We start from the raw sequence: 26,304 nt of genomic DNA, 5'->3' as shown, positions 1-26,304 counted from the left end.
GGACATTATAAAAACATATGCTTTAAAGAAGCATTGTCCTTATTACATTTCCAACAAAATGCTGTTTTTGACAGTCCTTTTCTATACAGATGTAGCAGAGTCCAATAAATTCTAAATATTATTTTTTGTTGTATAAGTCGTAGTTTGAGGTCCATTGACGCTCTTGCTATAGAAGTTAAGACACTCTCCCATTGTCTAGGCAATATAGAAACCTTTAATTCTTTATTCCGCTTATCACTCATCTGTATATCAAATTGATTTATTGATAACAAATATCTATACAAACTAATAGTAGGTTTTTTAGTTTTAAAAGATTTAACAACAACAAAAAAAACCTTGTAGCTTGAAGTGGTCCAGTGCATCTAGCCTGGGTTCAGACAACTGGTACCCAACAGCATACTGTCCTTAGACATGGAGGTTCCATGTATTTTATAGTGGACATGGCAATATATGTTAGACCTGCAGCAAGTAGGCAGTATGGAGTTAATTCTGTTCATCCTGTGTGCCAGCCAAGGTCTTCCAGTGAATACCATTTCATCTCCTTCCCTAGTTTTCTGATTTGGTTTCAAAAAGTTAGCCTGAATTCTGTGCTGCTTAGATTTGCTCAGTCCTTCTTGTACTATTTTAGGTGTCTTCTCTGGGGTTTCTTCCCTAAGGCTTTTGATATTTCTGCAAACCTGGAGGTTTCCCCAGACTTGTGGCTACCTCTTTTGTGCAGATGGTGATGGTTTTGACAACATAAAGTAAGTAACTCAGAAAATGAGTTTGCTATTTCTGTATATTCTCAGTGGTCCCCAGCTTAATGTCCTCCAGATGTGTTGGGACTGCAACTTCCAGAATTGCCCCCCACATTTGGTGGAGGATGCCAAATTAGAGAATATCTAGAATCCAAGCTGTAACTTCCATGGTTAGAGTACAGCTCCTTCATTTGGATGTGAGGGAGGAAACTTAGTATGCCTGATAAATTGCATGAATAGTACTAATGCTTTAGCACAAGGGCAGCTACATACCATATTACTCCCTCCAATGTTGTCCTGTGTGTGCTGGTAATACTTCATAGGGAATACTAAACATCCCTTCTGGACAAATAACCCTGAGCAGTTCTGTACCTGGCAAGATCTTATGCATGGTTGGATAAAACAGTGATCAGAACCTGGATCTTTATCGTCTCTAGGATGAAAATATTCCAGATCAGTCTTGCTCTAGGATTGGCCTGAGGGTTCTAACCTTAAAGATGCTGCCTTTGGAGCAGTAAGAGTCCTATGGCCAGGTGGTTGTTCATTCCAGGAATTTGTGAGTTTTGCAATGGTATGAGATGGTACCTTGGAAGGATAAGTCTTTTTCCTGTCCCATTGACCCTTCTTGTGGCATGCAAGGATGTTGGATGTCTCGGTTGCTACTCATCCCCTGACAAATGGAGCAGTTGCAGAACTTCTCTCTTAGGTGTGGGCTGAAATGTTTTGGGGCAGGTATGAGGGTGGCCAAATCCATTCAGGTGATGGGGCACTGTCTCAGATTGCCCGATCATCTTATCCCTTTTCTCCATAGCTGTTTCTCTTGTCTCATTTTTTTCCACCTAAGTACCTTCATGTGTTTGTGGAGTCTCTGCTAGGGCATCACACACTTTTCATGTGCATCTGTCTGAGCATCCTGCCCAGAATTTCAGAAGAAAATAAATCCCAGGTAGGAGGGAGTACAGTAGTCATTTTCTTGCTGATTTGTAGAGCTGCCTCAGTTCTGCCCATGGCAGATGCAGGGCAAAAGGATCAGAGATCCTTTAGATAATTTCTCTTTATTCATTAATTCCCCCCTTTATGTCATTTTTTAAAATCTTTTTTTCCTCTCCTTTATATTAACATAAGTTACATAGGTTTTTTATTGATAACAAAAGAACAAAGAGAAAAACAACAATAAGGCAAAGGAAAAAAAAACACAAACAACAACAACCAATATACACAGAAACTATATATGTCTTTGAAATCTTGGAAAGATCAACAATTTTAAGTTCTAGAATTAGCTGGACTAATTGGGGCATTACATGGGAATTTGGACACTTGGTTCCAAGGCTTGGGGGACTAGAGCCAATCAGAATGGTTTCCTGTAAAACTGCATGACCTAGGAACTGACCCAAATGTAGCTGGCAGTGTACAAAAGTTGCATTGAAGTGTTGTGTTCTATGTGCCAGGGCAATGTTTGAAAGGTGCTGCATCTTCCCACCCTGTCATTATTCGTATGCGCTTAGCACGTGTTCACTGTCATAGTCCCCATATAATACATGTGCATGGGTCAGTGCCCAGGTTAAGAGAGGGGGCGAACCTGTTGAACTCCAATGAGCTCCAGTCAGCACAATCAGTATTCAGAACTGATGAGCCTTTAGCCTTTCCTTACGCAGTGCCTAAATGGGTAAGCCCTTTTCAGCAGTCTCTGTACGAACGCCATGATGGTTTAAAGCAGCTTGTACTTGATGCTGCAAGACAGTTCTTGAAGTCTGCTTTTCTGTTAATTTATCATTGCAAAAAGCTATTCATAGGTCTCAGATATATACAGTCTGTAGCATGCTCTTCCCCTATCTGGAGCTCTGAGCTTGAACAACTAGCCCTGTTCCCAGCCAGCACGGGCCATAGGAACTGCCAAGAATCTCCTTGATTACAGCGAATGGCTGAACGTCTGATGCACTAAATCATAATATGGTTTGTTTGATTTGACTATAGTATAGCATTGTGATTTATTACATCCTGGTTTGTAGCTTAATTTTTTGATAAAGTCAGTCTAGTATGATTTATTCTAGAAACTGCAGTTAAATAAACTGTGATGTAGATGGACCATAATCTGATCTTCTGAAAGTGCCTGAACTACTGCCTAGATAGAGGACCTGCTTTCTAAGTGTTGTTTCAAGTTTAATTCCTAGCATCTCCTTTAAACAGGGTCACCCAACCCTTTTCAGCTGAGCTCTGATCTTCAGATAGTATACTAGAAGCAAAGCTGCACTTGAAAAAAGCATAAGTGTGCTTTAATTTCAGTTTAAGTGTAATTAATGTTCAATTAAATGCAAATAACATTCTCAATTTTTTTTCAATACTTTCTTTGGTATATCACATTAAAGATTACAGTCCACTGATTACTTCTGGAATAAATCTGGGAGTTGTGCCCAAGGCTTCAGGGCATCCCATGCAACCCTAGCCCTCAAATTGTATGTCTTTGATTTAACAGGATCAAGTGATAAGTTAGAGGAAAGATCTTTTGCCTTGAGAGCTAATGCCAATAAGAGCACATAATACTGGACCAAAAGGGTACATCTAATCTGTTATGTGACAGCTTTCTATGCTGCCTCCTTTGACTTATCATGACTGTGTACATGCAGTTGAATTATTCAAATCCTGTCTTCTAAGGCTATGTACATATATTTTTGTGTTTTATATCATCTGTGATATGTCCATATTGCAGGACAAGAGCCCAAGCTGGATTAAGCATGTTGCATGAACATCGCCCTTGTAAACGTTGCCTCTTAGCAGTGGTATTTGCAGTAAACCACAATGATCAAAATGGTAACACAAGCATGGACATGTCATTACCAGTGCTGTCATTATGCACTTGTGTGCTGATGTAAGTCACAACATTAAGGTGATGATATCTCAAGTTGTCATTTGTGTGCATGTGCCTGCATGCCCACTGCAGACACCCATGCTCACTAGTCAGAATAAGGAAGGGACATGTCCTTTTCAGTTTTAGGAATGAAAAGCTTTACGACTGAGTAGTGTCCGTCCACAAATTCACAGATTTTCCTGCTCTCTATAATGAAACTGGCCATTGTTTCTTTCTGCAGTGAAGGTTCTCTAAAATTATAAAATCAAGCTTAAGGCTTGTTCATATGATTCCTTTTTCATTAGCTCTGGTGCTTTTGTAACAGGATTAGCTGTTCATTTGTTTGCTTGTTTATTGGGAGGAGTTTTACCTTGGTCTTCATCAAGAAAAGAGCTGTTTACGAAGTTCAGTAATAGAACAGTCAATTCCCTTAGATTTACAGTCTAAAAGACACAGAACTGCAATTTGAAAGACAGAACACAAAAGAAACGGGTTGGTAGAGAGGAGAAAGAAAAAAAGAATAAATTCAGGCACTAATTTTTGCAAAGATCTAAGCAGTTCATCTAGTAGCAGGTGGCAATCTTAGAGGGCAGAGTAGTAGTTTAGCCCAAGCCTCAGTCCCTTTGGCTGGGCTTGGGAGGATCTGTGCTCCAGATCCTTTTGACTGCCAAGGTTCTGCTTCTACTGTCCCTCCTTCTCAGCTATATGCCTGCCTTCTAAATATTGAGGGAAATGTCTCTGGGCAGTATGTATGTGTACATAATGACTTGTTAACAAAATGTAAAAGTAACAGGAAGCAAATTTATCTGGTGTGAACCTCACTGTGATAGTAGTATTGATCTGAGCAGTTCTTCCTTCTTTGCTTTTTCTCTGCTGCTCCTCTCTTTCCTTGTGGTTTGCAGCTTTATAATTATGGAATTATTTTCCATCCCAATAAACCGCCTTAGAATCGATTTTGATAAATATTTTTAAATAAATAAATTGGCTGGCATGTGCAAAGTTACTGGGAGAGAGGTTGGGTTTCTTTTCACTTGCCTATGGGTAGGGATAAGGAACTTTCCCAGATGTTATAGCTTCCTGTAGCAATGACCAGATTGACCAGTGGTGAGGGATGCTGAGAGCTGAAGGCTCTAGAATATGCACTAGAATGAGATTGTACAACCTTCCCCAGCCTGCAGCAACTCTAGCAGATCATCCACAGTTACAAGTCCAGTCTATTTGGAGGTTCTAGATTAGGAAATGTTGTAAAAGGAAGGCTGTATGGAGGTTAAATCAATGCTTCTGCTGTGTATCCTTCTCCCCAGGCACTTAATTTCTTTTGACTTTCCTTTCCTTATACAAGATAGGGCAGGGCTTGAGCTGTGAATGTTGATTTGGCATCAGGGGTACTCCAGCCTTGGGTTGCTTGTTAGAGGTTGAGCAGGAAGCCTTGAAGACTAGAGGTAGAGGCCATTGCTCTACCAATGGGATAGGGCAAAAATGTGCCTTTCATGATCAGTCCAGGAAGCTTGAAAGTACTTGCAGTAGTGGGGGCCAGTGTTGCCAGCTATATATCTTTTCTTGTACCTGAAAGAAGTTCCAAGGACTACATGTAATAGTCCCACCCTGGAAGTGGTTTTACATCAATTCAGATATTTGGTCCATTGAGCCTAGTATTTCTGGTGCTGATTGGCAGAGTCTCTCCAAGGTTCCAGCCTTACCAGGAATCTGGTGTTTTTTGTGCCCAAAGCTTGTGCTTTACTCGCTAAGTTACGACCTGCACATCAAGGTTCCTTATTGAAATGCTGGACTCCCTGACAAGCTGTATTTGTGTTTCTTTTTCTGCCATGTGTATACCACTGAAGTCTATGGAAAGTTGTAGTAACACATTTGATATTCACAGTTACTGTGCCATGCTTAGTAGCCCTTCAGTTACTGTACAGTAATAGCTTGATGACTGATTATTTGGTCTGCTTTGGGAAATGTGTGTTTGTGCTGAGGGATATTTGCCTGAATTGATTAAGTGGAAATCTGCAACAACAGACTGTAGCAGCTTTTCATTTAGTTGGTTTATCAAGAACTAGCTTCAGTCATCATATCAATGCATCTTGAGTTAAGCATTATAATTGAGTTCCTAAAGTTGTGCTGCTGTTCCGCTAAGTGCACAGAAATAGCAGTCTTCCCCAGCATAATGCCTTCGAGATATTTTGGGGAATGCTGTACCAACCTAAAGAGGAAAGTACACTCCAAACAACTGTGTTTGCGGGTTAACCATAGTTAACTTGCAGGTTAATAATGGTAGGCTTTCCATTTTGGTTGCCAGATAAATAGCTACTTTGGGTTTTTGCTTTATATACTTTATAATTATATTTAATGGTGTATAAAGCAAGTTGTTTGCTTTATAATGGCAGGCATAATGGCAGGTTGCTTGCTAGCCCCTCACAGATGATCTAAAATTGGTCTAGGACCAGGAAGACCTGAGTACAAATTCCTAGTGAGGTCTGAAGCTGTCTTGCTGGCCAGTGATTCCTTAGCAGATAGAGGATAAATGGAAGAAAAGAATGTCATAGGCTTGCCAGAACTCATCAATCTATTGAATTGTGGGCAGTTGTTTAAATATTGTTTTATGGCTTTAAGTAGGAAAATCTATGTGTATATATGTACATGTTCATAGAGTAAGAGCCTATTCTTGCCCTTTCTCTAAGACAGGCAGTTGTCCTCCCTGTTTGGTTGATGGTCTGCCAGTGGTGGATAAGTCCATGGTAGGATGAATGGAATGTAAAGAACAAGACAGCTACCATGTTGTAACTATGCTTGACCTTTAGCCTACTGAATTAAAGTGAAAGAATAAATGCAATTGCTGATATTAAAGTAAGAAAACTGGAAAACTACTAATGAGAAAAAGGAACAGATAGTATGTTTTTCCCTTATGTGGCAGGATGGAGAAGTGGTATGTTTTACCTTTATATGGATGAGAAGCGGGTAGAGGGGACAACTATGTGTTCAAATCAGATTGGTGGAAATTTGTATAAATACCATGTACTTTAGCTTGTTTGAGGCCTTTCTTCTTTGGAAGGGACATCATTTTTTGCACTAAGAAGATAAATTTTGCTGTACCATATTTGATCTGGCTTATTGGCTCTGCAGGTCAAACAGACACATTGACATATCTAGGTTACTGCACCCGGCTTAGGGCTAGGAGAAATCCTGTGACCCCTGAAATTAGGAAAGCAAGGGGCCCAGTCATCTGATCAATCCAGATTTGTCCTTAACCAACCAGCACCCCAGATGGGACTCTTCTGGCTCATGCCTTCACTGTTTTGGGAATGACCATATCTGCAGTTGGTCACTGATTGTATATTGTACTCTTTGCAGCTCTGATCACTCCTGAACCAACAACAGAACAGTATGGTAAGAGTCCCTTGCTTTGCTCAGTACCAGCTAGTGTTTTGGGGCTCTTTGTGGGGAATTTATACCCAGTCCATGGCTCTAGGCTAGCCCTTCGATGGTGTTGGTGAACATGGGTCAGGGAGGTCCCTGAGGCAGTTCTGGTTTCCCCTTTATCCTGGATGGTGTGTTACATTAGAGAAAGTCCTGCGAATGCGGGCCTCTCTACCACCAAATTAAAATGATTTAGCAATACATTGTGGCATAGCATGATTCTTTTGATGAAAATAAATTAAGATACAGTATCTCAGAGAATTCCTTGAAGTACCCTATTTTGTACAAATGGATTACTTACTGGTATCTGTGGGGAAAAAGGGACTTCACAGAAAAAAAACCAAAAATGTTTGTCTTCCTTGTATCCTGTCTCTGAGCTTTCTCAACCACTTCTTCAGAGGCTGATGACTCATGTTGTTCTCATGTTTCTCCTCCAATACCACCTCTTGTTGCACCAGAAACTCCAGTCTACCTTGTACTCATTCTCAAACCTCTAGTCTCAGGATCCCCTTTGAGCCTATCCTGTCCCAGGTCCTAAAAGCTACGGGACTCAATAGGAATAGCCAAGTGTGCCCTTTGCAGTCGCTAATACTATGTTATGGCAACAGAACACCCCATGCCTCTGTGATGATCTGGAGACTGTACTGGTGATTTAGCACCATTTTTCTGACTCACAATCCTACTTGGGTGGATGTTAATCAGCTTTTAGATGCTCTTTTGATTGAAGAAGAAAAGTCAAGGTTTTAGCTCAAACTACTGAACAGGAGGGTAATAATCCTGACCACCCATGGCCTCTTGAAGACCCCAGGTGAGATTATGCAACCCACACAGAACACAATCAGCTGGCACTACATTGCTCTGCCCTTTAGGAGGGAATACAAATCTTTCTACCATTGCAGCAGTAAATTGGTCACAGATCAGTGCTTATACTCCGTCTGTAGATGAACATCCTAATTATTTTCACTGCTGTCTTCTAAGGTGCTGCATTACCATGGTAGGATCAGTCTGGAAAATCTCTTCATAGCCTTGCTAGTGATGGGGGTATTTGTAAAAAATTTATCTCCTAACATTCAAAATTATTTTTTCAAATACTATCCTGGAGGGCAAGTCAAGGTTCTCTCTAAAATTCTGTCTATTGCCATCTATGTATGTAATGGCTGTGAAAAGAAAAAGCAAAGGGAGACAAAAAGAAATTTGCTTCTGTGATGGGAGCTTTGGTGAACTTGCCTCATCCTGCTTGGGGGCAGTGGGGGGAAGCTTGCCAGTCAGTGCCTTGGTGCTCTTCTTGCTCCGTTCTGGCTAGCAGGTGTTGCAGTTATTGTCGCCAGCCTGACATTTGAACTAAGAGTATTTTCTGCAGCCCCACCTGATCTATACCAGCAGTGCAAACAACAGTTGAGTAGGTAGCGGCAACAGTCTTGCTGAACTCCTGATTTGGTTGCAGTACAAGAATTCATGTTCTTAGACTGACTACTTGAAAGAGACAACTTCCTAGGTAAGTCCTTGCGTTTGTCCTGTCTTCCCCTACTTTCACTTTTTTTGTGAATGGACACTCGTATGAATGCTTTGTGGATGCTGGTAGAAGCTCATTCTACTCTATAGGCTCTTCCTGATACCTTACCCACCATCTCTGTGACTGTGCAGGGAGTGGAGGGCCATCCTTTTGTTTTACAAAGGAGTCTTCCTGTCCTGTCTTTTGGTCCACTGATTACACAGCATCCGTTTCTCCTGTCCCCTGCACCACCGCTACTGGGTTGGGATTTGGTGTCCAAATTGTCTGCCTCAACAGGTAGTCCTCACAATGACAGTAATTGGGACCAGATTTTCTGCTGCTAGGCAATGCAGTTGTAAAGCATGATGTCACATGACCATATCACTTAGTGACGGCAATCCTGGCAGTCCCTGTTGCTGTCATTAAGTAAGGATCGCAGGTCATTAAGTCAGGACCTCACATGACCACCATTTGTGACTTCCTGCCAGCGTCCAACAAGCAAAGTCAATGGGGAAACCAGCAGGAGGTTGCAAGTCGCAGTCATGACAACCTTTCCTTAGGTGGCTTTCAAGCAGGCTGGTACAGTGGGGCAAAAAAGTATTTAGTCAGCCACCAATTGTGCAAGTTCTCCCACTTAAAAAGATGAGAGAGGCCTGTAATTTTCATCATAGGCATACCTCAACTATGAGAGACAAAATGGGGGAAAAAATCCAGAAAATCACATTGTCTGATTTTTAAAGAATTTATTTGCAAATCATGGTGGAAAATAAGTATTTGGTCACCAACAAACAAGCAAGATGTCTGGCTCTCACAGACCTGTAACTACTTCTTTAAGAGGCTCCTCTGTCCTCCACCCGTTACCTGTAGTAATGGCACCTGTTTGACCTTGTTATCAGTATAAAAGACACCTGTCCACAACCTCAAACAGTCACACTCCAAGCTTCACTATGGCCAAGAGCAAAGAGCTGTTGAAGGACACCAGAAACAAAATTGTAGACCTGTACCAGGCTGGGAAGACTGAATCTGCAATAGGCAAGCAGCTTGGTGTGAAGAAATCAACTGTGGGAGCAATAATTAGAAAATGGAAGACATACAAGACCACTGATAATCTCCCTCGATCTGGGGCTCCATGCAAGATCTCACCCCATGGGGTCAAAATGATCACAAGAATGGTGAGCAAAAATCCCAGAACCACACGGGGGGACCTAGTGAATGACCTGCAGAGAGCTGGGACCAAAGTAACAAAGGCTACCATCAGTAACACACTGCGCTGCCAGGGACTCAAATCCTGCAGTGCCAGATGTGTCCCCCTGCTTAAGCCAGTACATGTCCGGGCCCATCTGAAGTTTGCTAGAGAGCATTTGGATGATCCAGAAGAGGATCGGGAGAATGTCATATGGTCAGATGAAACCAAAGTAGAATGTTTTGGTCTAAACTCAACTCTTCGTGTTTGGAGGAGAGAGAATGCTGAGTTGCATCCAAAGAACACCATACCTACTGTGAAGCATGGGGGTGGAAACATTATGCTTTGGGGCTGTTTTTCTGCAAAGGGACCAGGACGACTGATCTGTGTAAAGGAAAGAATGAATGGGGCCATGTATCGTGAGATTTTGAGTGAACACTTCCTTCCATCAGCAAGGGCATTGAAGATGAAACGTGGCTGGGTCTTTCAGCATGACAATGATCCCAAACACACCGCCCAGGCAACGAAGGAATGGCTTCGTAAGAAGCATTTCAAGGTCCTGGAGTGGCCTAGCCAGTCTCCAGATCTCAACCCCATGGAAAACCTTTGGAGGGAGTTGAAAGTCCGTGTTGCCCAGTGACAGCCCCAAAACATCACTGCTCTAGAGGAGATCTGCATGGAGGAATGGGCCAAAATACCAGCAACAGTGTGTGAAAACCTTGTGAAGACTTACAGAAAACGTTTGACCTCTGTCATTGCCAACAAAGGATATATAACAAAGTATTGAGATGAACTTTTGATATTGACCAAATACTTATTTTCCACCATGATTTGCAAATAAATTCTTTAAAAATCAGACAATGTGATTTTCTGGATTTTTTTCCCCATTTTGTCTCTCATAGTTGAGGTATACCTATGATGAAAATTACAGGCCTCTCTCATCTTTTTAAGTGGGAGAACTTGCACAATTGGTGGCTGACTAAATACTTTTTTGCCCCACTATAGGTGGGTGAGTGGTACGGAGTGTGGCTGGGTGGGGGAGATGTGGCAGGGGAGGGGGTGCTGCGATGCAGCATGAGTATGGGTGGGCGCTACAGAGAGTGGGTGGGTACTGTGGCACATGCATGCTACAGAGTATGAGAAAAAGCAGGAGTGACTTTGCTTGTGGGAAGCTGGCAGGGAAAGTTGCAAATGGCGATCATGCGACTGTGGGAGTCTGCAACCATTGTAAATGCAAGCTGGTTGCCAAGCACCCAAATTGCGATCACAGAGAATGCTGCGATGGCCGGAACTTTGAATGGTCACTGAACAAGTGGTCGTTAACTGAGGACTACCTGTATTAAATACTTCAAATGGTCTTATTTTAACTCTGCCCTCTGATCATAGTTTCTTTGTGCAAGACAGCTTTCCTTCTTTTGAATCTGAGTTAACCAAGCTGTGAATACCCTGCCATCTTCTTCATGGGCATCTTCATCTGCAGATGTGGGCTTATTTCTCCCAGCACAGCTGGTGAGAATTTCTGTGAAGCCCGGAGGCCACCCTCTTTTTGCAATATCAGCTCTCCACTGAAGTAGAGGAGGGTGTTTCACCAGTTATCAAGTCTTTGCTAGAAAAGGGAGCACTATTGGATCCCTTTGTAGTACTCCTATCCTCCTGTCAAGAAGCCTGAATGGGAAAACATCTGTCCTGTTTATTTTGTTCAGGATTTGCGTCTCATCAGTGAATATATTGTTCCATTGCACCCTGGCAGTCTCAAATCCAGCTACAATTCTCACTTCCATCCCATTTTTGCTTCTTATTTTTCTGTGGTCGATTGACATGCTACTTTCTTCGTTATTCATCCTGCTTCTCAGTACCTCTTTGCTTTTACTTAGAAGGGCTAAGTCATCTCCCCCAGGGCTTGGTTGATAGCCCTACTTTGTTTTATCAAATTCTGCATTCTGATCTGAGTGCTTTCTCTGCCCCTTGTGGTTCCTGGTTTACGCAGTGTGCAGATGATATTCTTCTGTGTTTAGCAGGCAAAGACTTGCCTGTAGGATCCCTTAGCCCTACTGATGTTTTTGGCTGAACATGGACACAAGGTTTCTAAGTCTATGCTCCAGTTTTGTCTTCTTGGCCATATTCTGTTCCGAAAATGCCTACAACCAAGAAACAGGTCCAGGATTTTTTTTTTAGGAGTAGTGAGTTTTTATTGTACTTAGATCCCTAACTTTTCCACCCTGTCTCAACTCTTGGTTCAAATTGACCACAATTCCCAACCCTGTCCCTTGGTTTAAGGAAGAGAATTCCTCTTGCCTTGCCTTGAAGCAAGGTCTGTCAACTGCACCAACATTTACACTCCCTAGCTACTCTAAATCCTTTCCACTCTATTGTCGTGCTCAGCAGGCCATTGCCTCAAGAGTACTAACTCAGCCTATGGGTCCCGGGCAATGGCCTGTGGCTTACTATTCCTTGAAACCTGATCTGGTAGCAGCTGGATACCCATAGTGCTTGCAATCGGTGGCAGCTGCTGCCCTTTTGCCGGAGGGAGTGCGCTCAAGACGTTTGTTTGGGCCGTTTCATGACCTTGCCAGTTCCACAAGCAATGAAGACTTTGCTGCCTTCTCAAAAGACCCAACATCCCTCTGTTCAGTTTTTTAACTCAGTATGAGAAACTTCTGCTGCTAATGTGACTCTTAAGCACTATTAAACTTTAAATACTGTTAAGTTGTTGCTTCTCCCTCATGATTGTGGGGCAGTAGGAAGCACTACTTACTTTCTACTCCTGGACCTGACCTCATTGAAGTCCCATTACTGTCACTTGATTGGGAACTATTTACTGATGGGTCATCTTTTTTATGAGGATGGTTGACAGTGCTCTGGCTACTCTGTTGTCACCAAACCTTTTGTGATAGAAGCTCATGCTCTTGCCCCAATCATTTCTGCTCAGGTTACAGAGCTCTTAGCTCTGACTTGCATTTGTACCCTAGTGGCGGGCTCCTCAGTGACTATCTATACTGACTCCACTATGCCTTTGGCATTTGGTCAGATTTGGAAACAAAGGGGTTTCCCTCTTCTGGATACCCCATTGCTAACACAGCTGCATCTTCCCTGCTGCAATTTCTGTTTCCTCTTGCTGAGCCTATGGCAAGGATATCGACCTTTAGCATAAGGCAACAATTTGGCTTGTACTGCAGCCAAAGATGCTGCTCTTTCTGTTTTTTTGTTTCCTCTCTCAGCCCTTTTGCTGTTGACGTTTTGGCCTTTTCTTCTCCAGTCTGTCCTTTTTCAGGGACAATTCCTTCTGTTTCCTAAACGTACTACTTAGAAACACTTGGGGGCTTCCCCCTCTGATGGTATTTGATGGGTCTCTGATGGATTGCTCATGTGCCCCCAAATATTTCTTTACCACCTTGCCCAGCTTCTCCATTCTCATGGTCATCTGGGCAAAGGGAGGATTGCACTGTAAATTTCAGAACGTTGGTACCTCTCAGGGCTAAAGCAAGTTGTATAGCAAGTGGTCGACAGCTGTGGGGTATGTGCAGAATTCAGCCTACACCCTCTCTAACTGCTGCCAGCAGCACTTCCCCTTGGGTGTATGGACCATTCCAACCTTTGCAACTTGATTTCATGGATATGCCTCCCTGCAGAGTATATTGCCACCTACTGACTGTAATATGCACCTTTTCAAAAGGGCCTGAAGCCTTTCCTACTTCTGTGGCTGATGTAATAGTAGTAAAGTACTTATGAAATAGATCATTCCAAGATATGGCTGCCCTTCTATAATTGACAGTGAATGTGGCCTACAATTTACTGACCAATTTTTAAAAAACTTATCCAAGGCTTTGGGGGCCAAGAAGCTCCACACTCCTTATCACCCAGAATCTAGTGGCCTGGTGGAGAGATCAAATGACTGTGTAAAGACTCAGTTGGTCAAACTGTGTACTGAAATAGGATTAAATTTGGTAGAGTGCCTGTGATGTGCTGTCATATTTATGTAGCCATCGCAGCCAATAATGGATCTCTTTATTTGGTAGGCCCTTGCCAGTAAATGCAATGCACCCTGAAACTTGCACCTCAGTGCTGGGAGGTGATGAACTTCAGACTTTTTATGGCATACCCTCTAGAATTTCACAGCCCAGCCTGTACCTCTCAATAACCCAGTGCACTCCATCCAACCAGGCGTTTGGTTCTGCTCAAGAGCCATCGCACAAAATCTGTCTGGAACCAAGGTGGGAAGGCATATACCTTGTTCTGCTTACCACCAAGATGGTAGTAAATATGCAAGGGAAAGCGGTCTGGTACCATTGCACCCAAGTGAAAAGGACAACCTTGCTAGCAGGAGAGGAGCAACACAGGATTGTTACCAACAATTCAACTCTAGAAAAAGCTGACAGCTAGGTACCCATTAGAGACCAGAACAAGGTGGGAACCCCTTCTGCCAATACAAAACAAGCCTCCCCATATTTGCATTCTCATAGTAACCAACTATGACCAACATAGTGACAGATGCTGGAATCACCTTAAGGCAGAATCAGTGATCTTGTAGCCTTAGCAACATCATTATAATTTTGTGTCTAATTTTATTCTTAGTAATTATTGCTAACTTCATTCCTTAAGGTGTTTGCTTTGGGGTATCATTGATCTGCCAACTTCTGATCATGCAAACTATAGCATACAAATTGGTTTTTCTCATAAATGGTGAACTGCTGGGAAAGGATGGAATCTAGATGCCTTTTCCACCCCTGATGTTAATAGCCTGCCAAGTGATTGCTAGGTAGGCAAACCTTTCTGATTGCTAGTTGTGCAATAAGTTATCAGTATATCTGTCATACCAGTATAGGACAGTATCTTACAGACCATTTATAGCTATAGCAGTTCCTCTAGATTATTTTCAAAGAAGTAATCCAAGGTTCTTCTTTGATTCATAAATTACATCTTCATAATAGTACCCATGGGAGATTCTCTGTTCTATATCAAGATGCTCCTGTAACCCATTTAAGATGGGTCTGTGCTGCTGTTCTGTTTTTGAATGATGAAAGGATTTGTAGAAGTGGGGGATAGGGAGTGCCAGGTGACATTAACTCTAAAAGAAATCTGTGAGGTGCGGGAGATCCCAGAAAGAACTAATAGTGCCCTTGTCATAGATGGCATGCATAATGTATCTGTAGGATAAATTCAGGTAACTGTACATAGAGGAGGAGGCAGGGATATTTATCTCACTAAGCTTGTAAAATCTTCAAATGGGCCATGAGGTATGTTATGAAAACTCAGAATTATATGGACCAGACAAATTAACAAATACAAATAACTGAATTTCAACCCTTAGATCCCAAGTATTGTGTTCACACAATGAGTCTTTTTCTCTGGATAGTATTGGAGACATGCTGCAGCTGATGGTGTAAGGACACCTGGCAACCTCCATATTGCCACAGCTTACAATTTCAGCCTGGAATATGTTTTGTCTGCGGGCTGGGAAAGGTATATAGCTGTACCGCCTGGCTGGAAAGGAACATGCACTCTAGGATATATCACCCCTGATGCGTACATAAGGAGGAATCTAACTAGTAATGAGGTATTACATGGGCTCCTCTACCTTGCAAGAGGAAGAGCCTTGAGGATTTTGATGGCTCATAAAAATCTTTAATTGAAGGAAATACAGGTAGTCCCCAGTTTAAGAACAAATTCCATTCCTAAGGTCTGTCCTTAAGTCAAATTTGTATGTAAGCCGGAACAATATTCTTGTATAATACTGTATAAGTAGTAGCGTGTATTTAACTCGAACCATTGTGTATTTAGCTCAAATAATTGTGTATTTAACTTGAATTTTGCTACAATAGGCTCTGTTCTCAACTATGGGTCATCCTTAAACCGGGTGTTCTTAATCTGGGGACTACCTATATACGGGAGGTAAGAGAATCGGCAGGGCACTACTTTGGATGTGGATATTGCAGACTTTTAAAAATATTCCTAAAGTACTAGAAAAGGCCTACAATTTCACCTCATTGGCAATTTCAGACCCACAGAGTGAAGTACAATGTTTAGCTCAGTTAATGTTACAACACTGCAAAGCTTTGGATGTCTTCCCTGCTACCCAGGGAACTTATGCCTAATCAAAGAGCATTGTTGTGCATATGTCAACAAATCAGGAGAGGTTGAACTGAATGTCCAGAAGACCAGGAAAAAAAAAAAAGTAGGCTGTTAAGTTCTGTTATCAGTTAGGAAACTTAACTCAAGTGTCATTTCTATGAGATTGGAATTGGGATAAATCTTGCATGACCTCTTGGCTTCCAACCCTAGGTTGGTTGTGCCAATTGGTAGTTATTGTCATTGTAATCATAACATTTACTTTTGTGTTCTTTGGCTTTCTGCAGTGCTGTTGTTCTCTATATACTCACCGTTCTACATTTGTCCCCAGATTCACCCAATCAAATTGGTTCAAGCCAGTTAGAACCTGATCAGAATGGATGACTCTAGTGGGGAGAGCTTCCTAAAGCCAAAGCGCTCTGTGTGTGTGTGTGTGTGTGTGTTTGTAAGGGGTGAATAGAATGTAAAGAACAAGACAGCTGTCATATTGTATCTATGCTTGATCTTTAGCCTATTCAGTTAAAGAGGAAGTTCAATTGCTGATAGTTCAATCACTGATAAGGTGCTGATGATTGGAAAACTGCTCATGAGAATAATAGACAGACATGGCAGGATGGAGGAGGGGACAGAGAGGACAACTATGTGTCCAAAGCTTGCTTGCTTGCTTGCTTGTTTGTTTATTTTATATGCTGCCCAGCTCCCCCAGATTGGTGGAAATCTGTATATATACTGTGTATTTTGGCTTGTTCAGGGTCTCTCTTCTTTGGAAGGGACACCATTTTCTAGCGCTAAGAAAATAAAGCTTACTATGCCATACTTGGTCTGATCCATTGGCTCTCCAGGTCCAGTGGACCTGTTGTCAGATCCAGGCTAGCTGTGTCCTGCCTAGGGCTAGGAGAAGTCCTGTGACCCCTGAAGTTAGGAAAGTAAGGGGCCTGGTCATGTGGCTGGTCTGGCTTTGTCCTTAACAATAGGTCTGTCCTCTGCAATGAGAAGGAGGCTGCAGCTGAGATAATGGAAAGTTAATTTGCTCAACTATGCACCATTATCACATGCTCATCCTAATTCCATCTACACAGTTCTTGGTGCCAGGGCTGGAGAGGAGGGAGGGGTAGACAATTGCTAGCTGGCTCTCCCCTTCTCTTCTCCCCTATTCCCCCCACCTCCATACAGCAGGAAGGGTGTTCTGGATTTGTTGTCTGCCTTTCCTTTTTTAGATGTTAGTTGAGCTGTGAATTCCTTGTTTTTGGCAGTGTGTCAGGTCAGGAGCCTGGAGAAGCACATGGGAGTGCCTGCTGGCTGGATCCACATAGTAGTGCTGGTTGCGGGGTGGGGGTGGGCGCAGCAAGAACACTGACAACATAAAGACATTAACCCTTTCTGGATGCGTAAGATATTGCAGACTATAGAGTTCAAACAGAAATAGCCATACCAGTCCCAGAAGGTAGCATTTTCTCCAGTTAAATAGTCCTTTAAAAAATTGATTACTATATGTATATTCTTTTAAAAAAGCAAACAGTGACAAAACATAACTTTTTATCAAGAGATTAAACTAGGATAGGACTATGCAAATGAAATATGCTTGATTCCCAGTGGAACTTTGTCCCGAAGAACAGAACTGGCCTCCGTTCAGAATTAGCCCTTTATCTTTCTCATGTAAGTAGATGGTTATTTTTCACTCATATGGGGACTTGTCAGATACTTCTCTTGGGAATGTTGTTATAAGGTGGTTGCAAGTCTAATTTGAATCCAGAACTCTAGGCAATCAAACACGCAGAGAGGGGGAAGCTTATGTTAATGCATTTTAAGTACAAAGAAAACACTGGTGCACTGGGCCTCTTGCCCAGCCTTTGCTGTGTAGAAATATCACTTCCCTTCCAGTGGTCCATTTTGGCCATATGGACAATAGCTTGGCAGTCCCTACTTTTCAAAATTATATGTTTAATTACATTTCTAACCTCTCTTTAGAATCACAGAGTTGGAAGAGGGCACTGAGACCATCAAGACCCTAGTAGGATGTGACCTGATCTGAATGCATGCATATTAAGTTGGACTGTAGAGGCATGCTGGATACCCTTCTGGTGTATTGACTGTTGTGCTGCCCAGTTGGCTCCCTCTCTGGCTTCCTTGATCTGGAGTTACCATAGTTTTGGGGATTGGATGATTTCATTACTTCATTATAGGTCTGGGAAAGCCATAGAGTTCACTATCTCTGTGATAACGATGGCTTGTCCCAAGTGCTCTCTAGCCCAACACATGCAGGTGGTCATATGCTAGATCTCTGTTCATCTAAATATGGAGGCCATTACATCTACCCTTTTATTATGGTCAGATCACTTCCTAATCCAACTAAGGTTAATTGCTCCCCAGGATTTCATTGGATGGGACCTGTTTAGAGGATCCATCTCAAGCACCCAATGGATCCAGAGAGTTTCCAGAAGGCTGTTGAAGAAATTGTCCCCAAGTGGCCTCTCTCTATCCCCCTTAAGAGTTGCTCTCCAAATCCTTGGAAGACCTAGGATGTGACCTAGCATCTTAAAACCACAATAACATGGTTCATATGTTACGCTAAGTCATGGTTTGCTTAAGCATCGTTTGTTGAATATGTTACAGTTTGCTGAGTTCGTGCATAAATACCAAGCCTTATATCATAGGCACAGTGGCTGGGATCACATGATATGCTAAGTCAGCATTGCATTATGGCTTCATGGGATGTGTAATCCGGATGTCATGCTGCCTAAACCTGGCGGGCATCTCTGGGAAGGCCATTTCTTAGAATTGAAATTTATAAGTAAAAATGCCCATTCCCTAGCGTTACACATTTGTATAGTGCCATCACTATGCACGATGCTTTATAGCCTGGAACTTACAATGGGAATTTACAGTCAGTTCAATTTATGGATCTGGTCACAAAAAGCTTCTCAGTGAAATTTACCAATCAAATTAACAGAAGCTTACAAACTTAGATTAAACATTAATTAGCAGAGAACCAAAGTTATGCTGAATTAGATACACGCTTCCTTGCTTCTAGACAAAATGTAGTTATAGTAAGTGATAAACTATTTGTAGCAGAACAACCCCCCCCCCCAATGAGATGATAAAATGGATATCTCAGTACTATTACAAAACAAAAACAAAAACTTTCTCTGCATACAAGGAGAGATAACCTGTTCAAATTATTCTCCAAAAGTCTCTTCCAGGAAAGCTGCTGGTGTCATATCAAGATAGTGAGTATAAACAATCTTCTATAGTTTGAAATATTGCAAGTTTTGGCCTGTTAATTAACAAGAGCTGGATAATCTTATATAATGAAGGTGAATGGCATTATGTGCATTGAGATGCATTTTTTCATATTGTTACAAGGTCTAGTCTTATTAGATTCATATGGAATGGCACTGATGGCAAAAAACAACGTCCTTTTAATTTCTTTACATTCAGTTTATACATTTACCTATTGATCAACATGAATTAATGATATATAATCAAATAAATAAACAAGAACATTTGAAGACCAAGCTTTGGTTCTACAGAAAACAGATTTGTTGCTAATCTTAGAAGTGGAGTAACCCAAATCATTGGAGACACCAAAATTGTCCATGAAAATCTCAAGGTTTTCAAGGTTTGAAAATGTGAATATCATATAGAAGCTGAGCAAGTAAATTAGAAGTAAAATGTTGAAATATGGGGATGGGAAAAAAATGTTGCTTGCAAGGTAATATTTGGCAAACAGAAAAAGAAGAGTAAGGACAGGAGGAAAATGGAAAATTAAGCACGTTTGCTTTCAAACTGCACCTTTTATAGTATGGCGTGGGGAACTTATAGTATGGGGAATAGCATGGGGAAGCAGAAGATTGTTCTCTGGATTTTCTGAGAAATAGCTTGAAGGAGAACTGAAAGGAAATAAAGGAGACCCTGAGAGGCAATTCCAAGCATGTAGGGCAGCAAAAGACAGGGCTTGGGGGAGGGGGAACCAGAAACCTATGGAGAGGGATAGTGTGGAGAAGAAATGATCATGGACAGGATATTTGGAGATGTAAGTGCAGAGAGGTACGAACAGGGACTTTGTACTAGTTTCTGGAGCAAACAGGAAGCTAGTGTAGGGATTTAAGGAATGGGTATTATGTGACCAGGGTTGCGTGAATGATTTTAGTAGCAGAATACTGTAAGACTCTGAAGGGATTAGGTCAAGACATTGAGAACCAAAGTGAAAGGATTGCATCATCTAAAAGAGACCTGTACCGGGTAGATCTTGACTTGACTGCTATATCAGGTTCTGGATACCATAATTTAAAAAGGATTAAGACATCCTGAAAAGGATTAAGGGCAACAAATATTAACAAAAGACCAGAAATAAGATTATTTGACAAGAGATTGAGAGGAATGGGTATGTTAGCCTTGAGAAAAAAAGACTCAAGGGATGTGAGAACAGTTGCCAGTTATCTGAAACGGTGTCATATAGAAGGCTACAATCTACATTGTTTCTAGAAGACAGGACATGGAATCATGGACTAAAGTTATAGGAAGTAAGTTCCAATGAGATGTTAAGGGGGAAGAAAAAATCCTGGTCAAGGTCCTTGCTGCCACCTCACCAGCCATTGGGTCTCAGATTTAGCATAACTTGGGCCTGCCTGAAACTGACTGAACAAGTCTCTGTTGCTTAGGCCTTTTGCTGCCTCTACAAGAAAGTGTTTTGCAAGTTACTTAGGCTGCTGATGGGACTCAACCATTGTGAGATATTAAGGGAGAATGAGTACTCTTGGTTTAGAATGGGGAGAAGAGAGAATGGTGATCCTCCAGTTGTTTTTTGGATACCGTCTCAATCTGTCAAGTCCGTAATAGCAGAGCATGGCCAGGGATGTGGAATTTCATTAATCTGGCTTAATGTCAAAGAATAAGAGGTTAGGATCCTGGCTCTTGGAAAATGAATCAGTACAACTCCTGCCCTTATTTATGAGTGAATTCATTAGGATAGGGACTTTGTGAGGTGTTTGAATCTCTTTTTCCAGGATATGAAACTGAAGGGCTAACTGCCTGTTTCCCTGCTAATCCTGGCACTGAAATATTCAACTGCTATTAGTAATGTTTTGAATTACTTTTCAGTCACAGGGAGTTCTCTTATGGCTGGCTGGGGAATTCTGGGAGTTGAAGTCCATACATCTTAAAGATGCCAAGTTTGAAAAACACTTCTATGCCAATAGCACGGCAGTGGTCAGAGGTGATGGGAATTGAATTCAACCATGTGTGGAGGAGCATGGTGTCCACTCCTTCGGTTTTGAGAGCTTATTGACATATACATCTTACCTTTTACTTTAGATGTGGATCTGCCAGATAGTGAGGAGGGGAAAGGGTTAGGCTGTATTTGGCTCTGGGCAGTGTGCTCAGTTTGGGCTTGGCTCTTCCTACTTGCCCTTCTTTTTGCAGGACTCACTGAAGCCAGCATTCACTGTCACCAACCTCCCAGGGACAACGTCCACCATCCAGACAGCACCCACGACATCCACATCCATGCAGGTCAGCAGTGGGCCCTCGTTCCCCATTACTAACTACTTAGCACCAGTCTCCGCCAGTGTCAGCCCCAATGCAGTCACCAGTGCCAACGGGACAGTGCTGAAAACCACTGGAACCAGCGCAGTGGCCTCTGGAGGACTAATGCAGATACCTACCGGCTTTACCCTCATGTCAGGTCAGTTTCTCTTTTGCCAACTTTTGCAATACATGCTGATTCTTCTGCAGTTACGCTGAACACAGTAGGCCTCAGCCCTCCTTTGGGTTGTGAGAGGCTGGAATGGGAATGCCAAAACTGCATTCTCTTGAATATCATAGTTTCAGAAAGGAGTGTGTCTGAGGCTAGGATAAAGACTAGTCAAGGGGCAGGTTCTGCCAGGAGAACAGGAAGTTTTAAGGAAACTGTAGTGTTGCTGTCTCTGCTGCCAGCCTCCTCATTCCTTTGGGGAAATGGAAAGTTCCACTGTGACATTTCTGATTGTGAGAATTGTAGGGTTTGGAACTGGGACATGGAGCTTGGTCAGCGCCTTCCCTCCTCTTCCTCCCATGAAAGATGTATGGCAGCCTCCCTCAACCGGACACTCCTTAGATGTTTGGAGTTCCATCTTCCAGAATTCAGTGTTAACTCGGAATTCTGGAACTCACAGTCACAACATAACTAGAAGGCTGCATATGATAACCTGGGAGGAGAGATTAACCAAAAAACTAAGAGGGAATGAAGGAGATGTAAAAGCAGCTGGCCCTGATAAAAAGCCTTTTTTTCTCCCTCCTTCCAGCAGGTGCTCCACTCCCTCCCGGGACCCCTACCATTCCTCTCACTCAGTTACAGCCGCACTCGCTGGCCCTCTCCAGCCAGCAGGGCCAGGCAGCGGTTGTAGGCATACCTGGACAGCTGCAGCAGGCACAACAGACAGTCTTCCGATTTCCAGCTACAGCCGGAGGGCAGATTGTGTCTCTGACAGGTCAGCCGCACTCACATTGCTGCTTGCACATGGAAGGTTGGTGGGAATGCACGTTTTCAGGGCAGCTGGTTGACCTGTCTGGGGTTGAGTTGTCTTGTGTTTTTGGGAGGCTCCTCCTAAGAGCAATGATAAAAAGTTGGGAAAAGTTAGCTGCGAAGTTGAAATGGAGGTGTGCTGAGGCAAAAATGGAAACAGAAGGTACAAAAGCTGCTGTTTTGTCAGCTGGGTGTGAGTGATAACTTATTTTAGGGGGAATAAGGACAGATATTACTAATAACTGGTAATATATCCTCCAAAATGGAAGGCAAACTCTTTCAGCAGTCTGAAAGGTAGTCCTAAGAACCTGTCATCTAGCTGAGTCTGATTCTTCTAAGTCTCCAATCTTAGGACTATGGCTGCCATCTTCATGGCTTTAACATCTAACCATTTTCCTTCCTCTCTTGCTTGTCCATTATTGCTTTTTAAAATGATTTGACTATTTTATTGTCCAGTCAACAGATGTCTACCTGCTTTTTTTTTTTTTTACTATCAAGTCTGATTACTTATCCTTGAGAAATTCAAAAGCCTGCTCTTATTTGGTGGTTTTTAGTTTTAATGGAAATATTGCTTAAATTTGTATTTTTGTCCTGCTATTGTAGGAAATAGTTCTTGATCTTTTATTTTCCATAATTTCAAATTGTGATGACCACAGAAGGCACTCAACTATGGACAGCTTTTGAAGCCTATATGCACGTCTTTAGCGTTCAAACCCTCGACTGAAGACACGTTCTGGCTTGTAAAGGAGAAGTCTAGATTGAAGAATTGAGACCATGTGTAGGAAACTCTACTGAATGTGGAGATTCTGTTTCTCCTGATGACACCAGGATGGGGAGATGATGGAATGTCTTAGGGCAGATATATTTATTTATTTACTGTAATCTATGACTGTCTTCTCTGGGACATTTGATACAAGGTTATTAATATGAAATGTTTTCTCCTCTGAAGCCATGTCATAATGTTTTCTAGGATGTTAGTCTGTTGCAACAGTTACTATATTTAGGAGCATAATTCCTTTAAAATTTAAAGTTGCTGCCCTTGTGGTGGTGCGAATTCCATTGAGTACCTTTTTGCTTTGGGGAGTGATGTTTCTGGGGCAATGGAGGAATATTGGTGGTGGGAGAAGTTTCCAGCTCTGCTAACCTGAGTTGTGATTGGTGAAGTCAAACAAGGTAAATGCTTTACTCCGAGAGAGCTGGGAGGGAGGGGGAGAGAGAGAGAGAGCGCGCACGCACTGTTGCAAGTGATGTAGTTGAAAGTAACCACTCTGTGGAAAGCTGTCAGTGTATGAAACTTAGGAAAGGAAGAGATTTAGGGGAGAGCTAGCAGGAAGGCCTTTGCAACCAGGTTTGCACAATAAATACTGTAGCACAAACTCTTGATTAATGTTTGTACCTGTCCCTTTCTAGCTCTCATAAAGGGCTTGGTTTTCTTAAAACTTGAAATCATATCCTAGAAGTCTATCATAGAACTTCAGCTTTCATTCAAAAGCAATTTGTTGGATGGTAGCAAATGTGGTAGCAAAGGCAGTGGGGAAGACTTAAAGTGCTTATAGTGTGATAAATGGTATATTGATGTGGATATTTATTGTGATTCTCTGTTCTTCATCAATTGCTAAAGTTCTGGAACTTGAGGGAAACTTGCAGTCCCTCTAGCAGTCTTTAGCATGAGAGGGAAGCTAGGGCTCTCTTTTTCAGAACCCCTCCCCCCAGTCCTGCCTGCAGTATCAGATACAATGGACTCAGGACCAGTTCTCAGTTATGAATTTTTATGTATTATTAACATGTTTGTGCAAAATTCACGTTGCCTTCTCCTCCTGCCTGTCAGTAATGGATAATCAATCGATGCTCTGTTTGGTTTATTGCATTTTTAATATAAGTTTCCAGTTTACAGTGGATGGAAAGGTCATTCCCAGATTTTCCTTCCCTCCGTGCAGGTCTTCCTGAAGACCAGTATACCAAAATTAACTTCTGTGTTCTGCATGTATTTGGGGTAGGGCAGAAGTGCATTTAGTTTTTGGTGACATATACCAAATTGAAATGGTAGCAAGATGGGAAGGATGTTCTCTCTTCTTTCTGGAAAATGCTCATGGAACGGGAATAGGCATTGCATATGGCCATTATCTGAGTGTCCTTGCCACTAAATTGTCTAGTCAACACAGATGAATTATTAGGCCGGCTGCAAAACTTACTTTTGAGCTGCAAAACATGTTTTGAAAATTGAGGTTAATTGGTTACTTATGATGGAGTTTTTGCCTGACATTTGGATTAAATGACCCAGATAGATAGACAGACAGACAGACAGACAGACAGACAGACAGATCTCTCTCCCCCCCCTCCCTCCCTCCCTCCCTTTTAGTATTTCAGGGGAGAGTCTTGCCATGTGGACTCCTGTGGTTGTAGCACAACCTGGCTGAGGCAAAAATAATGTGGCGGGATCAGAAGCAAGGTCTTGCTATCTTAGCTGGTGTTTCAGACAACCCCAGGCAACCTCCATCACTACAAAAATCTTGGGGTGAGAATGAGGAGGACAGGATCAAGTAAGGGAGTAACTGGCAGGGTTCACCCATTGAGGTTTGTGTAGTTTATTGAATAACCACAGTATGTTGGGTTCATACATTATGCCAGGCCCTTAATTTATAAATCATAGTGGCTAGGTTCATACAAGATATAAAGCCATAATGAATCAGACAATGTTATAGCTTAATGCAGCCTATAAACCAAATGACACAAGGTTTAGAGAGCAGTGTAAGCTATTGTTAGCCCCAGGCTTGCTCTCTTCCCAGTCAAAAGAATGGCAAGGTAATATGGAATGAAATCTGTTAAGAAAAAGAATATGTGCTACTCCAATACCTATTGGAAGCCATTTCTGTTTAACAATAATAAAGGCACATGAATGTAAAGAAAGCATAAGAATAGCCAAGCCAGTATAAGGTAAGTCAGTTGTCTACCTAAAGAAGCTGGGATTTTATTATTTCACCTTAAGTGTGATGTCCCATTTCTGGAGCGCTGTTCTATAGAGAGCCTTCCTTACGATAAATGTGGATATGCTTTTGCTATCAGATGCATTCTGCTACATGGGAAGTTAATGGGGACCGGAATTATATGCAGTTCTGATAAATAGGAACGTAGATATATTCACCAACTGGGGGAAAAAAACTTCTAACTCTAATCCCTTTGCTAAGGTTTCTACCCCTGAAGGGCAAGATGAAGATTTCAAAGAATCTAATACTAAATAAATGTTGCTAATATAAAGAATGAAACTATATTTCAAATATTTTGGAGAGAAAAATCTACCAAGACTTTAGCTATTATAGTAGTCTCTTACCATGCATTCTGGGCAGGGGAGACAGACATGCCATTAAAAAAACAGGCAGACTAAGATGGCTTTTATGAGATATCACAAAACAGGGAAAGGGACTCTAAAGTCTTACCTTTTTATAAGTTTTTCAGGCTAGGGGTGCTTCTATCACATTCTGTCCCAGTGAGTCTTAGAAGATTATGGAATCTAGAATAGAATCTTCTCTGACTATACTAATATCGTCTCAGCTTTGAGCATATAAAGCATACAAGAACGGGAGGGGAGGGGAGGGAGGAAGGAGAGAGAGAGGGAGAAAGGAAGGAAAGAAAGGGAAGGGAAGGAAGAGAGAGAGAAGGAAGGAAGGAAGGAAGGAAAGAGAGAGAGAAAGAAAGAAAAGAAAAGAAAGAAAGAAAGAAAGAAAGAAAGAAAGAAAGAAAGAAAGAAAACATATGAACTAGATATTACAGGAGATAGTTTAGGAAATAACCACATCAACAGGGACATTAACCATATACAGTGAACCTCGGGTTACGAACGCTTCTGTTAACGAACTTTTCGGGTTACTACCAGCTCCGGCCGCAAAATTTTGCTTCGGTTTGCGAACTCCGCCTCGGGGTACGAACAGGATACGTGGCCATTTTCCCTCCCGTGACACGGTCCGCGGCCATTTTCCCGCCCCTGACACGTCCGTGGCCATTTTCCCGCCCCTGACACATGGTCCGTGGCCATTTTCCCACCCCTGACACATGGTCCGCGGC

General features: G+C 42.1%; 1 protein-coding gene across 2 annotated transcripts in view; it reads left to right on the top strand.

Moving 5' to 3' along the window:
* The window catches only part of SRF (serum response factor), a 75,150-nt gene that overhangs the window by 34,608 nt on the left and 14,238 nt on the right, over positions 1-26,304 (top strand). Inside the window, exons 3-4 of one of the 2 annotated variants that reach the window (XM_088148013.1) lie at positions 21,165-21,426; positions 22,025-22,210. In XM_088148013.1, coding sequence (XP_088004139.1) covers positions 21,165-21,426; positions 22,025-22,210 — 448 coding nt within the window. The remainder of the gene's footprint in view (positions 1-21,164; positions 21,427-22,024; positions 22,211-26,304) is intronic. The other variant, XM_007436558.4, reaches the window with a different exon arrangement.

Source organism: Python bivittatus, unplaced genomic scaffold (assembly GCF_059951505.1).
Source record: "Python bivittatus isolate LINGU-HERP-01145 unplaced genomic scaffold, Pbiv_v1 ctg000020_np1212, whole genome shotgun sequence".
Lineage (NCBI taxonomy): Eukaryota > Metazoa > Chordata > Lepidosauria > Squamata > Pythonidae > Python > Python bivittatus.
Note: the sequence above shows the minus strand (reverse complement) of the source record. Positions and strands in the feature narration are given on the sequence as shown.